We start from the raw sequence: 15,478 nt of genomic DNA, 5'->3' as shown, positions 1-15,478 counted from the left end.
TGTATATTTTGTGTTGAATTTTGACAACCTACTGGTAACTTGTCAATGAATAATAATTATGTTAAAGATGTATTGTCTATTGAAACACAAAAAATGAAGGTCAAAATATTCTAAATTTAAATTGGCCATATTAAAGTTATTCACTTTAAGTCGAAAATTCGAGCCAAAAACAACACGTTTAGGTAATTAACAGGTAAATTAATTTGATTACATTTCGTCTGGAAAATCGTCGCTAGCGAAAGTAAACAAAGATTTCAAACCACGAGTATACATATGCATGATTCTAATTTGGATTGTTTACAACTCGTCACGGTTGAGATGATGTTCTCACACAGATCGCGAGGAAATTTTATGATTTTGTTTACAGAGTAGCCAAACAAGCACGTTGCATTATGAGATATGTTTTGATCGAAAACTTTGACTGGAAGTCAAAGTTATTTTTTGAACAAAAAAACGTCTGTATTTCAGTTAAATGATTTTTTTTTCGATTAATTTTGGTGAAAGTTAATAACTATTATGATACTTCAAAATGACCCACCTTTTTTCGAAATCTTTTTTTTATATTTTGTTGGAAGTAGTCAAAGGGACAATACATCTTTAAACTCCATTCTGTATCATTTTGAATCAGTTCGCATTTGTCGTAATGGGAAAATAACTGATTTTGAGTGTCAAGTCCGACCATAAAGTTGAAATTTAGTTGAGTTTTAGTATTAAACAATATTTACCTGTATTCTTGTTCTAGGCCTTGCTTTATTTGTCGTCCTGGTATCACCGGCGTCCACGTTATGATCATTGTTTATCTCTTTGTAATATCCAACATTTGAAGGAAATTGTAATGTTTGATATTGAGGATTTTGATAATCAAAATGGATTTCTTTTATTCGTCTTACCTTAAAGAAACAATACTGATAACAGTAGATATAATATCTATTAAAATTCCATTTTAGTCCTACTTTTCTTTTTTAGTTAACCACTTTCGTTTTATATTGTATTAACATATTAATAAGTTTTAGTGAAAGTCAATATTTTATATTGATTTAAAAGTACTTACAAAAATATAACGGGTTATTAGAAACGTCGGGACGGAGCAAATAATTGAAGTTAGGGCTACAGTTATCACCACAGTTATCAGCGTGCCTATTGTATACAAAGCATAACCTAAAAATGCAATGTGAATGTTGAACAGAACATACAACGTTAATTAATTATGGTTATAATATGTTGGAAATCTCACTTTAGTAACAGAGGCACGCTTTGTTGATAAAGGTGCGTTCAAATGATAAGTTTAATGAATGAAAATAAATGCAAAAATGTGTATAATACAGCAGGCATACAAAAATAAAATTAATAACTTAAAATGAATAAAACTGAATCAAAAAAATGAAACTGTAATAACCTAATCCAAAATGTATACAAAAAAACCAATAAAGAACATTGAATGCAGATAATTTGAAATATTTTTCTTTTTAGTCAACTTTACCTGCATTGCAGTTCTCTAGTGATGTTGTTTCATTAAGTATTTCGTTCTCTACATAACATGTACAATTTGATTGACATATCTCATCATTGATTTCTATAGTTTCTGAATAGTTTTCTTTCTTCGTCACTTCTCCATTTTGCAATATCAATAGGCCTACTGATGATGTTTTTGGGTATCCCTCTACTGTAAATGTTGCAAGTCCATCTTCAGTTTTAAATGTTACAATGATATCTAAACAAAACAGGAGCTAAAAACGTAACTATTAAACTACTATTAAAACACTGCTTGTACTAAAACACTCGCTAACTGGTTTAATACTCTTTAGGCCTAACAATGTTGAATCAATGTAGGTATAACGCATAATGTAGGCCTAGCATTAATAATCAATTACGCAACAGCAGTTGAACATATTTTGAACTTTCTGTCATTTTTTCTAAAAAAAATAATTATTAACTGAAAAACTTTTAAAACATGTTTACATTTTTTCTACCATAACTTGTTCTACTGTTAAGTTTTTTGTTTTACATTTTGTTACGTCGATTAAGCTTTGTTACGTTAGTGGTTAATGTTAAATTAGCGGTTGATTGTTACGTTTACATACAATATATGCTCAACTGTTTTCCTTCACTTGTTTTAGCATCATCTCCTTTAAACTGATCACTTTCTGCTTTACATGTGTAATCCCCATCATCTTCTTTAGTAGCTGATGTAATCTTAAAAACTGACTCTGTACTGTTATCTGTGATATCAGATCTAGAAGTATTAACTGTCTGTCCATCCTTATACCATGTAATGTAAGGAATAGGATAACCATCAGGTTTTCTACATGTAAAGGTTACTGATTGACTTTTAAAGACAGTGATTTCTGTTGCACGAAGAAGTGGTTGATCCAAATCTGATAATAAAAAAAATTGTCTACTTAAACAGTTACGTTACAAAAAGTAAAAAGAATTATGTAAATTAGCTTTTTAATTGTTGTTAAAATAGTTATTACATATCAAGTGTAAATGGAATTTTCATAGATGTGATAGTTAATGTGTAAATGGATGCCATTTATTTCTATTTAAGCGTATTTTAGGGAATTATTTTACATAGGGATGTTGTTACTCACAATATACAGTTAGTATAGATGTGTTTGATCTTTCAATATCTCCATCTGTTGTCGTTACCTCACACTGAAACCTTCGTTGAGAGTCATATCTCATTGGCTCTAAGATCACCAAGTCACCTTTCCCGGGTGATGTGATTAATTTAAAACGGTCATTTTCTGGCTTATTATCATTTACAAGGTTTATGGTAGATCCATCTTCAGTTAGTTCATCCCATTGTATTCCAGCAAATGTAGAAGTAACTTTTAAATAATCACAAGTTATCACCACTTGAGCATCACCTTCCTTGGATTCCTGGTCAGATGTTGTCACCAATTGACCACGTGATTCTAACAAATGAGAATACAAAACGTTACTCTCATAGGCAGTAAAATGACTAATTAGAACTATTTAAATATACTATTTTCATTGTTAGTTTAGCAACACAACTGAAATTTGAACTGCATTATTCAAAATCATTTTCATTTTCAAAGTCATTTTCATTTTCAAATGCTCTTACATAAACACGCAAGTTGGAAAGATTGTTGAAAAACATCAAAAGGACGTATCCGTAAGCCTACTTCCATTATTCGTCGAATAATGACTGACTACTTAGAAACATAGTAAATATCTAACCTTATATGATTTAATTATAAACAATAATACAGTTATTTATTATAAATGTTGCATTACCAATTAAATAATTTGTAACAATTAGGAGCAGCAGTGCCAACCATATCTGGAAAAAAAGTAATAATATTCAACTTCACTATACTATTTTAGAGTTTACATAAATGACATAATTGCTACTCCCCCGGCACGGCCTTCTTAAATCTCATCTTATAATGCCAATTAATCAAAATGAATTTTGGTTTTGCACGGAGGCACCTAACATCCTCATACAAATGTAATTGTACATCGACTTCATATAGCAGTTGCAATAAGAGACCAGTACTTCAAAATAATGCAAGATCATTCGTAACACATAATAGAATGTTCATCTTGCTGGTATCATTGTTCACCATATGATACATCATAGACCAATCAGCATTAAAAATCAAGATTGTCATCAAAATCAAATGACACATTTGTAGATGCCTTTGTCATTATCGATATTTATTTCATTATGATCATTGTTAATTCACATCAGTAGGCCTACGTCCCACCGATCATAATAATAAATGATTAACTTAAATAAATGATTAACTTACCGCCATCTCTACAGTTAGGCCTATAATATACCACCCGCAACACGCTTGTTAAAATTATAATTACACGATAAGATTTACATGACAGTCTTATAAACTGTGTAATTGTTTATTTCACTTTCGTGGAAAGACATCCTACTAGTACTAGTAACAGTCGTAAAGATAGTAATTACGTTGTTGAATTAAATTGTTATTACTAATTATATTGTTTAATTTGATTCAATTATACCATGAGACAATAAAGACAGTTATAGACCTATTAGTATTATTATTCAAAAAAATCATGTCCTTAAAAAAACAATAGAGCAATAGTAGCCTAATATTAATAATTGTATTTAATATACTTTATTCAAACACTTACTAACTATCCTACGCAACTAGAGGGCGGGCAGCCTCCAAAGATCGAATCGAACTTCGCTCTCTCCACCTCCTCCACCACCCAAGTGACCCAACCCACACGTACACCACTACAAAACAAAAAAGATGGGAGTGTTTGGTATGCGTAACCTACATAACGTAAGCAGATTGATCTTTTATTTTAAACGGGAGCTATAGAAAATCCATTTGTTTGTAACTATACCTCAAAGCTAGGTCTGGTTAAGTCGGCCCAATAATTTTATTTTTAAATCATTCACCGGTGATTGATATTGTGCCGATGATATGGTGAGACTGAAAGTGAAGGTTCAAAGTCCCATTCCCAGCGAGACTGGGTGTGGTAGGCCGGTTTGGCTAGCTAGGATTAGGATAAGTTTTTAAGAATGTGCCAGTGCACTTTGGCACCTGCTGTCTTGTATTAGGCCTACTGTAGTTTCACACCTTGAAAACTCAATTTAAAACATTCACCAACTGTACAATGATGGTTTTCACACAGCTGCTGCTCTAGCCCGCTACGTCACAAGAGATGACGTAATCCGATATAAAGAAAGCAGCAGTTTTAGTACTGAGAGACTGACATTTTTGTGAAAATGGAAACTCCACTATAATTTATAGGTCCCAGCTGCTAGACCCAAAAAACGTCTGGGAAAAGAGTCTAACAGTTGAATGACAAATCCCAAAGCATTTCTGGTATTTATGAGTCCCATGATATTATATAATACTGTAAAGTTTTTGTTTGTACCATGGAACTATAATTATAGTTCCATGTTTGTACTAAAGTGACAGAAATTGAGTCTGTATTTCATATCAAAGTTATTCACTTCTGTAACAAAAAAATAATATTTATTCACATATAAAAAGAGAAAAGAAACGTTTAATTATAACTAAAAAACCATTGTCCGACAGACAATTTAAGTATTTTTTGCTTTAAATTACATTTTTTCAGGTAAACTAACTATTATGTGACAATAAAATGACACATTCAAAAACAAATTTGAAATAAAAAATATATTTCAGAGGGACAATATATCTTTAAAAGCGAGCAGCGTTTTTTGTAAGAAATATTTCTTGTTTATCTGTCAACAACAATGAACATATCCACATCAGTAGTAGGCCCTAGTAGTAGTAGTAGTATAAACAGCGAAGTTTTACTGTCCAAGCCTTCATTTTTCCTAAACTGGGAGGTCAAATTGTTTTTATTTCACATGAAGTAAGCATTTTACACAAAAGTTTTATTACAGTTGTGTTCTTTTCAGTTGTGTGTATACTTTATACTAGTACTACTGCTGGGTATTGCCAAAATGGGTAAGTTCCTTTAATGTTTTTAAAAACATGTCACAGTTACTGCTGAAAAAAAGAAGAAATTATCAGCTTATTATCATTTCAGTCTTTCTTTAATTTTAAGGAGTACATGGTCAATCAGTGACAACATCTGACAAAGAAGCCAAGGAGGGTGATGCTGAAGTGGTGATGACTTGTGATTATTCACAATTTACTGCTGATGTTCCGGATGAAATACAATGGGATGAACTAGATCAAGATGGAGTAAACGTTAATCCTGGTTTTGTTAATAATAGAAAGAAAGAAAATGGACGTTTTAAATTAAACGTTACACCTGGGAAGGCTGACTTGGTGATGTCACAACCAATGAGAAATGATTCTAAACGAACATTTCAGTGCGAGATACAAACAACAGATGGAGATATTGAAAGATCAAATCCATCTATTCTAACTGTATATTGTGAGTTAACAAGTTAAATCAACCTTTAAATAGAAACATAATTTTGCACCTTTAATTTATCATCTGAGTGGAAATTGTTATTAAATTAGAAAATAGCAACTAACTTTAAAAATTTAAAAATTAACAAAAAGCTGAAAAAATCAGAGATGTAAATTGCCCATAAGCCCTTAATTCCAATGGTGTCCTCTTAAGGGAAAAAATACAAATAACAAGCGAAAGCAAAACACATCTAAATACATTTTATACACAGTAATCTGAACACAAGTTAAAAATTTAAAGTAGTTGGCCATAAGTCACAGAGAACCGTAGATTGTGAAGGGTTTCTTGTGAAGCAGTGAAGGTTCAGACCTAACTTTTTGAGGTTTTTTTTTCAGACTTAGATCAACCATTTCTTTCTGCCTCTCGAAGTGCTATCTATGAAGGTCAATCAATGACCTTTACCTGTAGTAAACTTGATGGTGATCCTAATCCTCACATTACTTGGTATATAGATGGACAGACAGTCAACACCACCAACAACCCATCTAGGTATGAGATTGCAAATAACAGTGCAGAGTCAGTTCTTAAGATTAAATCAGCTACTGAAGAAGATGGTGGGAGATATACATGTAAAGCAGAAAGTGATCAGTTTAAAGGAGATGATGCTAAAACAAGTGAAGGAAAAGACTTGATTGTATATTGTATGTAAACAGCAAATATTTAAACATATAGAAATATTTACAAATCACTATATCACAATTAAAGACATTAATAAGAAATATATAAAAAAATATACGAAAAATGTAGACAAAATTTATGCTTAACTTGGCTTTAATGGATAATTATTGCACTAAATCATTTTTTCTAATTTATAGGCCTACTAACCTAATAAAAATACAACTATCTATCTATAACAGTAGCAGCACATCAACACAATTTTACAATTATTGTGATTATTGTTAAGTGAAATGAGTAGGCAAGTTTTTTTTTCTGTTTTATTTCTTTTGTTTTACTTGCTTACTATTAATTTTTGTAAACAATTGTTGTTTATATTAGATATTGATGTTACATTTATACCTGAAGATGGCATTGCAACATGTACAGCAGAGGGCCTTCCCAAGCCATCATCAGTATTGATATTACAAGATGGACAAGTCGTTAAGAAAGGAGAAAATGCAGCAACTATAGAAATTAATGATGAGATATGTCAATCAAATCTTACATGTTATGCAGAGAATGAAAAAGCTAATGACACAATGACACTAGAGAACTGTACAGAAGGTATACTAAATTGTATATACAATTTAAATACTTGTTGGTGGGGCTTGTAATTAATAGAATACTAAGAACATAAAAAATGACAATATAAACTAGGGATCTACTTCTACTAGCAGACTAAAGTATGAATAATAATTGTAAAAATGGCAACCAGAAATGTTACTGTTATACCTGTTTCACATCTGCAAAAAGTAACGTGTTCATGTAGTGTGAATGCAATTTTGAAAAAGTTAGGCATTTTTAAAGGGAATTTTTTTACAAATTTTTTAAATAATTGATGATAATGAAAAGACATTTGTTTACAGCTATTCCAGCAGATTCATATGTTATCTTGATTGTGATGTTGGTTGTTGTTGGTTTGGTTATTGTATGGATACTGCTTCTTGTTTGTAAGTCTATCTTTATATTACTGTACTCTTTGGAATGGCATGCACATAATATGTTAGTTGCTCTTCACATTTTCATCAATATATATAATTTTTTTTAATTAACTATTATAACACATCTGATTGTATTTATGATTGGCCAATTATGTATCATTTGGAATTAGCCCTATCTTATCAAAAAGTGATATCTGATGGTGATAATTAACATGCTCTAATTTTTAAAATCATTTGTCACTGATTTACGATGAATTAATTGAATAAAAGTAGTAGTATAAAATTTGTATAACAACAAACACCTCAGTGTATCCTACCGAATGGTACAGTGATATTTGATAATGAATGGTACAAGTTGTTGTTCAGGTTTTGTAAACTCAAGTTCTGTACACAATTTTCAAAAATCCTTTTTGTCAGTTTTTAGCCTAATTTTAAAGTGCATTTTTTAATATGAATAGTTATTGGGTTTCTTTTAACATTCTTACCTAAATGTTATTGTTTTGTAATTTTACATACATACAGTATTAGATAAATATTTGCTACCATAGCTAATTGTTTATTATAGATTGTATGCGTTGCAAGAAAATTGAGTGGAGCAATCAAGATATTAATACAGTAACAGTTGAAGGTGGTGAACCAGTTGAGATGAGTTGGAAATACCGTCCAAGTATTGCAAGGTTCAAGACTTTTGAAATAAAGAAAGACAACAAGGTGCTTGGTTCAAATCAAAAGCAATTCAGTAGTTGTAAAACAGTCTGTCAGTTTGTATGTTATTGCTGTGCTTACTTTTGTGGATTTTGTTGTAGTGAATACTTTGACAAATCATGTAAGTTATTTTAAGTTTTTTAGATTATCATTTTATTATTCTAAGACATTTTATGTAGATACATTCAGTAAATTAAATAATTATTCATTTTTTAATCAAATCATTTTAGTTAAAAACTGCAATGAAGACAAACCGAAAGCAAACAGGTGAGTTTATTTGCATACTGTATTTTGATTATTATAATTGAGTACATCGTTATGACACTTGTAATAACATTGAAATTGAAGATTGATGATATAATTGTGGTGGTATATCAATGACCAAAAGTTAAAAGAAACATTTGATTGTGTTAACTACAGAAGTGGAGAAGAATTAGAACCTGATGGTTCAGATGTTCCTCTTCAAACCAATTCTCCTAACCAGAATGCAGGAACTGATGCACAACTACCACAGGTTGGCTATGAGTATTTATGATTTAATTAAAAGTTTAACACAATTTTGCAGGTCCTGTTCCGCACAGCTTCGTATAACTATCTACTTAACCACGTATATCATTATTGCATTTAATTGTAGTAAATGTTTTAAATTACCAATTGGTTAAGTGCGTCTATATAGGATATACATACATGCATTGAACGCAAAACAAAACACTGTTGACTCTGTTTGAAGAAAGATCAATGATCAAACAATCAGCATTTCCCACAGAACGTGTCAAAAATGTTATGTCACCTGTAAATATATTTTTACTGGTGAAAAATTACAATCGCTGATTTGCTGGGCAGAACATTGGAGGGTCATTTATCATGAATTTTATGTACGACAGTACCATTTCCAAAACCTTCTAGGGGTGTCATTTACCAAAATTCTCTTCCTGTGGCTCATGTGCTTAGTGTCTGGTCTAAAGTAAAAATGCCAAAATGCAGTTGTTTTTTTTGGGTGTAATTTCTGTGGTCCCCAATTCTTGTTAAATCTTATTAAATTCCATAATTTTACTTTACTTTTATCCAGTTACTATGCAGTAAGAATGAACTGCAGCATATAATTTATGAAAATGTACATTATTTGAAAATGGTATCTATACAAACGGTCTTTTGCCTTTTTTTTTCAGACAAGTTCTGATGACAGTGAAGCCAGCCTTTTAGCAAAACACCAAGAAGAACAAGGAAAACAAGGTATTCTTTAAATGTTAATATTCTTTTATCCAAACAATCAAAACCAACTTGTGCGTTTAGTTTTGGCTTATTAGAGTGTACTATATTTTTGTATTTTTAAAAATAATTTCAATTTAATGAGGGAAAACTGTATTTTATTGAGCCAGTTGAATTTTCCTATGTATTTAATCAAACACAACATGACTACAGTAAGAAAAGAAAGTAGAAAAGCTTTTAAAATGTTATACCTGTACCTGAACTAAAATGTATATATTATAGAATAATAATAATTATAAAAGAAATACATGTTTTGTCATGTCATTTTTTGTGATTGATTGTATTTTTTTAGTGTAGATTCTATTATTTTACTATTCACTGTGTGTATGTGGCTCTGATACAATTTATATCCAAAATAAATTCTAAGGCCAAATATCATTATTATGTACTATGTATTTGTTATTTTTTTGTTTGTTTTTGTTATAGCAAAAGGCTTGAATGAAAGGTATAACATTTTTCAATAAAGATACACATATTTTGCTTACACTTAATGCAATGCTATTACTGCTTTTATAATAAATGTTGATAAATTACATATGTTGTTTTCTGTATCACCAAAGATCATCGCTACACAGCCAATCAAAGTAAAGTATAAATACATGATCCAAATCAAAAAAGCAGAACTATAGGTTTACTATCACACAAAATAATTTCCAAGTATAAAATTCAATCTCAAACTCAGTGTTCAGTATTTATACACACAAAAATAATACTGATTTTTACTCTCAGTATCTTCCACAAAATACATCATTATAATACGTGTCATTACGTTTTTTGCTGTGAGCATTATTTACATTCATTTTAACACACAAGCCAGTTAAGGTTTTGTTTTTTAAAACTGTTTTACTCCGCATCCAAGTTGGAGCTCTTCCTCTATTAACAGTTTTAGCCTTTAAAAATCATCTAATTTTAAATGCCATGATACAACTATTAAAAATGAAATTGTTAATTGTTAATCCAATGCTATAAAACTGGTTTCCTCACTGTTAAATAGAACACTCATCACGCTCATGAAATAGTCTCACCATTCAACTCATATGTAGTAGTCAAAACGTATAGTGTTGTTTATAAATTGTTTCTCTTTACTCCCTCCTGATATTAAGATTACAATAATAACCACTGATTCATCGCAAAGCATAGATACAGTACTCATAGCAACATTTTTGCAACCACTTCCTAAATTTATTTTCTTAGTTATTTTTCTGAATAATACTTTTATGTTTATATTTTTTCTCCAGATCTGAAGTGGCATACTCAAGTAAGTAACACTAATGCTATTTCCTTTCAATTTGATATTCAAAGTGAAAATTGCATTATGTAAGCTGAATTATATTTTGTTAGAAAAGTTACAGTTAGACTGTAAATTATAATTACAAAAAACCTTCTTGGTTGATTAATTACGTATTATGGGTGTGTGTAGTTTTACTAAACGGAAAAGTTTAAAATTGTGCTATGGACGTCCAGCTTTTTGTAAACATTTGAAAAATAGAGGCTGGGGATTTGCGGATCTAACCAACCTGTAGTGTGTTCCATCTATAAATTTTCTCATCTTCTTTTTTTTAAATAACCTTGTTTAATTAAACTCATAAACATTCCGACTGTATTAGTTTACTATCCGTTGCTTTTTTATGCTTGGTTTTTTGTAATCTGTTGCATAGAAACAGAATACATAAAATTATTTTTATTTAACTTTAAGCCAAAATGTTTATTTGTACTTTTGTTTTAGTGTTTACAAATGGTAGAGGAAGAATCAACCTAAAATTTACAAAGCCTGAGACATCAGATTCAGGGGAGTACAACTGTAACATACAGGGCAGTAGACAACAGGATTCAGATGTCAGCAATTTGTCTGTTCGTGGTGAGTTTTATGAAATTAAAGATTGTATATTATGTAACAAACACCTAAACAAATTCCTGCCATTTGATTGAACAATTGTGGGTCACATAGGGTGCAATAGTATGCACTATTTAACAATCGATAAATAGTACTTTTTGTAGTAATTTTTTTCTTGCGTACGAACAATTTTTCAAGACCATTACTGTGATTCTAAATGTGAAATCTAATAGCGTTATAGCCTATGTTTTATAGAAATATATATAGAATTTATCTTGCACATTTTTCTTTGTATATTAACGTTGTAAAACAATACGTCATAAAATGAGGTGAACTTTTGTTTAAAGGATTATTGTTTCTCTGTTGTTTTTATAGATGCTCTCAAATTGGAGATTACAGATGCTATTACATATGGGGGAAGAGATGTTAAAATGCTCTTAAACATAACATATGTTGATGATTCAGTTGAAATATCCAATATCGAGTGGTATAAGCAAGGTGACGATGGAGAAAAAGTCCTGTTGACAACACCGTCAGAGAAATATGAATGTGAAAATGAGGACAAGTACAATGGATATCTTAAAATAAAAAATGTTCAGTTTTGTGATAGAGCAGAATACATATGTAAAGTTCATGTTAAAGGAAGACCAAGAATATATGAATGTTCTGGAAGTTTAACAACTAAAAGTAAATAAACCATCCCTGAACGGGATGTTATAGATCTACTAGATCTAGAAAACTCAGTTTTTTAGTTTCATTCTTCTATGAAAAAACTAATTTGTTTTCTATAATCAGAGGGATGTAAAAGATTATAGCGTCAAATTTTTTCTTTTCTGCCGTACACTGGACCCTTCACGTATCCAGTTCCTGTCTAATTATAATTTTTATTTTAGCATAAAAAGAATTTTATAGATACTCTAAAGTAGTAGTATTCCAGATAACCTACCCTCTGATAATAGAGCAATCCAGAAATGAGTTTTTTAATAGCAGAATGAAACTAGAGACCCAGACCCTGAAATATGACTTTTCTAGATCCAGAAAACTCAGATATCTGCAAAACTCGGATATTTTATCTGAGATCTGAGTTTTCTAGACACCCCTTTGAAAGATTTTATTTCAGTCAAAGTGGGTAAGTATGTAACATGTTGTAAGAATGAATGAATAGGAATGTTCTCACAGTAGTGGCACCTACCTGGGTAGGTCAGAGTTTGTGGGTTATTTAACATATGTTTTTTAGTAAGTAGTGACACTGTAGCTTCATTGCTTGATACTACCAAAGTAACATAAATATGGTTCATATTTAATTTTATAAAAAAAAAAAAATGTGATTCAATTATTCTCTGTTTTGTTTTTATAGATGGTTTGGAAATGAATATTCTTGATGTTACTGTTACTGAATTTGCAAGTCATGCTAAGTTATTGGTAAACCTAAAAATTGACAAGTCGGCTAAAATTATCAAATTCGAGTGGGATAAGTCTCGTGAAAATGGAATGCCTATCCCGCTGATAGCATGGCCTTCACCTAATCAAAAGTCAGATTATGAATGTGGATTTGAGGATGATGATAATAGCAAGATATATCTTAGGTTCAGAAATGTTATATCTAGAGATGCAGGAAAATATTTATGTGAAGTGAAACTTGAAAACAATCTGGATGTATCCATTTGTTATGGAACATTAACAGTTCTAGGTAATATAAAAAGATGTAAATATAGTGATTATTACATTAATTATTGCAATGTTGTAAATGAAATATCAAACATAATTGTCATGTGAAAGTTATTATTAGGTGTAAAAGATGTCTGATCAAGTCGGATATCAAACACCCGATTTCTAGGCTCCATAAAGTATGTATGTGAATGAAAATGCATTTGAAGTACGCATGCTTTGAGTGTATATCGTACACATTAGGTGCTAAAATAGTGGGTAGAAAAATAGGATGTAGACATTTTGTATCAAGTAGATTTTGAGTGTAAGGAATGCTATTCATTTTGATGTTACGAACATTTGGAAAATTATTTTGTGTATATTTCTGTGTAAATAAACGTAGGATAAACAATAATACATTTTGCCAACAAATCATAAAATGAGGAGATGAACTTTTCTTTTAATTTTATTTATTGAAGAGTAGGTCAAAATTTGTAGGATGCATTATAGCCTATGTTTTATAGAAATATATATAGAAATTATCTTACACATTTTTCTTTGTATATGAATGTTGTAAAACAATACATTTTGCTAACATGTCATAAAATGAAGTGAACTTTTGTTTAAAGGAATATTGTTTCTCTGTTTTTATAGATGCTCTCAAATTGGAGATTAAAGGTGCTACTGCCGATGAGCGAAGCCATGCTAAATTGCTCTTAAACATAACATATGTTGATGATTCAGTTAAAATATCCAATACTGAGTGGTATAAGCAAGGTGACGAAAAGATGTTGACATCAACAGGATCGAAATCGAAGAAATATAAATGTGGAAATGAGGATAAATACAATGGATATCTTAACATAAACGATGTTCAGCATACAGATGGAGGAACATACATATGTAAAGTAAAAGTTAAGGTTAAATTTAATGATGAAGAAAGACTATATGAATGTTCTGGAAGTTTAACAGTTCAAGGTAATAATAATAACAATAATAATAATAATAATAATAATAATCTCTTTATTGGCAAACAAAAATAGACAAATGGTGATAAGGTATAGCCAGTCAAAACTAAAGTGGGTAAATGTGTAACTTGAAATCATAAATCTTATTTATGATTTTTATGTTTGGCCATGTAGAGGCTCTTTAATCTAACTGTGTAAGTATATACTTTGTATTTACTATTAGCCTACTTCTCATTATTTTTTTAGAAATGTAAAACCAGATTACTGATTGAGAGTCAATAGCAAAATAATGTCTTTAAATGAATTTCATTCTAATTGTTTTTTCCCATTTACTTTAATTTTAATGTTCAAATTTCCTAAGAATGTTTGGAAATTCTAGATTTAAAAAATGTTTTTATGTATTTTAAGTTAAATAAAGTATCCATGATTTTGAAATAAACTGGACCAGCAGATATGCCATAACAGAAGATGAATGTTGTGATTTGCAATAAGCCTAATTATAAGTAATGAAAAACATTCAACACAATTTTGATGTGCAAATTATAATTATTTATTCCTTTTTTATGACAAGGAAATTATAAATAACATTTCTGAACACCACTCATTTCTGCCTCCAGTCCTCTGGGCTTTTAGATATGGCACACCTCTCATCAAAGCCACCAGTGGTTAACATTTTGTTTTTTTTATAATAAAAAAGGTGTTTAAACATAAAACTATTCCAAAACTGTCTTAGTATTTTCTTTTGCTGTTGAAAGTTGTAAATTCTGTTTATGAACATTTATATCTAATCTATTTATAGATCATTTTGAATAGAAAGATCATCCATACTTCTCTTGTTTTGCATTCAAAACTTAACATCTATTTTTTTCTTTTTCCCTTTTTTGTTTCTACCAGGTACATCTATATTTGGCAATGATCTTTTGGCATAGACACCATACAAATAATGAAAGAAAGAATAGTATTGCAAGATACAGCAGAGGGTCATCATTATTGTCTAAATATAATATGTTTCGCTCCATGGTTCAATTCTTCTCTGACAAGGACTTTACATTGTAGGTCAATGCGCATTTTCTTTGTGCACTTAACATACAGTTGGTACATTATTTGAGATGAGTTGGAGTTTGTTACAAATTCATTTTACATGGTCTCACTGGAACGGCTCCAACGGCAATACTGTTATTTATAGTCATGCATTATTCACAATGAGTATAGTAATTGAAATAATTATGTGCTACATCATATTATTGATATACCGTAATAAACATTGAAACCTAGAAAATGTTATTATCGCCGCGATCTTTTCATCACAAGTCTCGGGTGGTGTTTAATTGAATAGTAGACCTAGACCTATACCTAAAATATTTGTTTTCTTAATAATACATTGTTCTACACAAACATGTATTTTATTTCAACGGGTTTATTTGCCCAAGAAGTAGTACAATACCTTATGGCTAATACAGAGAGAGAACTTATTTCTACAGTATTTATATAAGGAAAAATTTTTAAAATTGTAGAGCGGTAATCGT

At 30.3% G+C, this 15,478-nt stretch overlaps 1 protein-coding gene across 1 annotated transcript; it reads left to right on the top strand.

The window, feature by feature from the left end:
* Nucleotides 1-4,247: 4,247 nt before the first annotated feature.
* Nucleotides 4,248-11,841, top strand: LOC144849753 (uncharacterized). The gene is made up of 13 exons (XM_078706789.1): nucleotides 4,248-4,292; nucleotides 5,408-5,456; nucleotides 5,557-5,892; nucleotides 6,267-6,572; nucleotides 6,928-7,152; nucleotides 7,455-7,538; nucleotides 8,095-8,355; nucleotides 8,465-8,501; nucleotides 8,655-8,748; nucleotides 9,404-9,467; nucleotides 10,742-10,761; nucleotides 11,230-11,361; nucleotides 11,713-11,841. Exons 1-12 carry the CDS (start codon nucleotides 4,260-4,262, stop codon nucleotides 11,260-11,262), a joined length of 1,542 nt encoding a protein of 513 aa, XP_078562915.1. The 5' UTR covers nucleotides 4,248-4,259; the 3' UTR covers nucleotides 11,263-11,361; nucleotides 11,713-11,841.
* The last annotated feature ends 3,637 nt before the right edge of the window (nucleotides 11,842-15,478 follow it).

This window comes from Antedon bifida, chromosome 8, assembly GCF_963402885.1.
Source record: "Antedon bifida chromosome 8, ecAntBifi1.1, whole genome shotgun sequence".
NCBI classification, from domain to species: Eukaryota; Metazoa; Echinodermata; class Crinoidea; order Comatulida; family Antedonidae; genus Antedon; species Antedon bifida.
Note: the sequence above shows the minus strand (reverse complement) of the source record. Positions and strands in the feature narration are given on the sequence as shown.

What these genes read in the sequence shown, in the direction of transcription:
- LOC144849753 (XM_078706789.1), top strand. Translation starts at nt 4,260, where the DNA reads ATGGGAGTGTTTGGTATGCGTAACCTACATAAC. An exon ending in ATCTATTCTAACTGTATATT is followed by an intron (nt 5,893 to 6,266) that starts GTGAGTTAACAA and finishes TTTTTTTTTCAG; the next exon opens with ACTTAGATCAACCATTTCTT. An exon ending in ACTAGAGAACTGTACAGAAG is followed by an intron (nt 7,153 to 7,454) that starts GTATACTAAATT and finishes ATTTGTTTACAG; the next exon opens with CTATTCCAGCAGATTCATAT.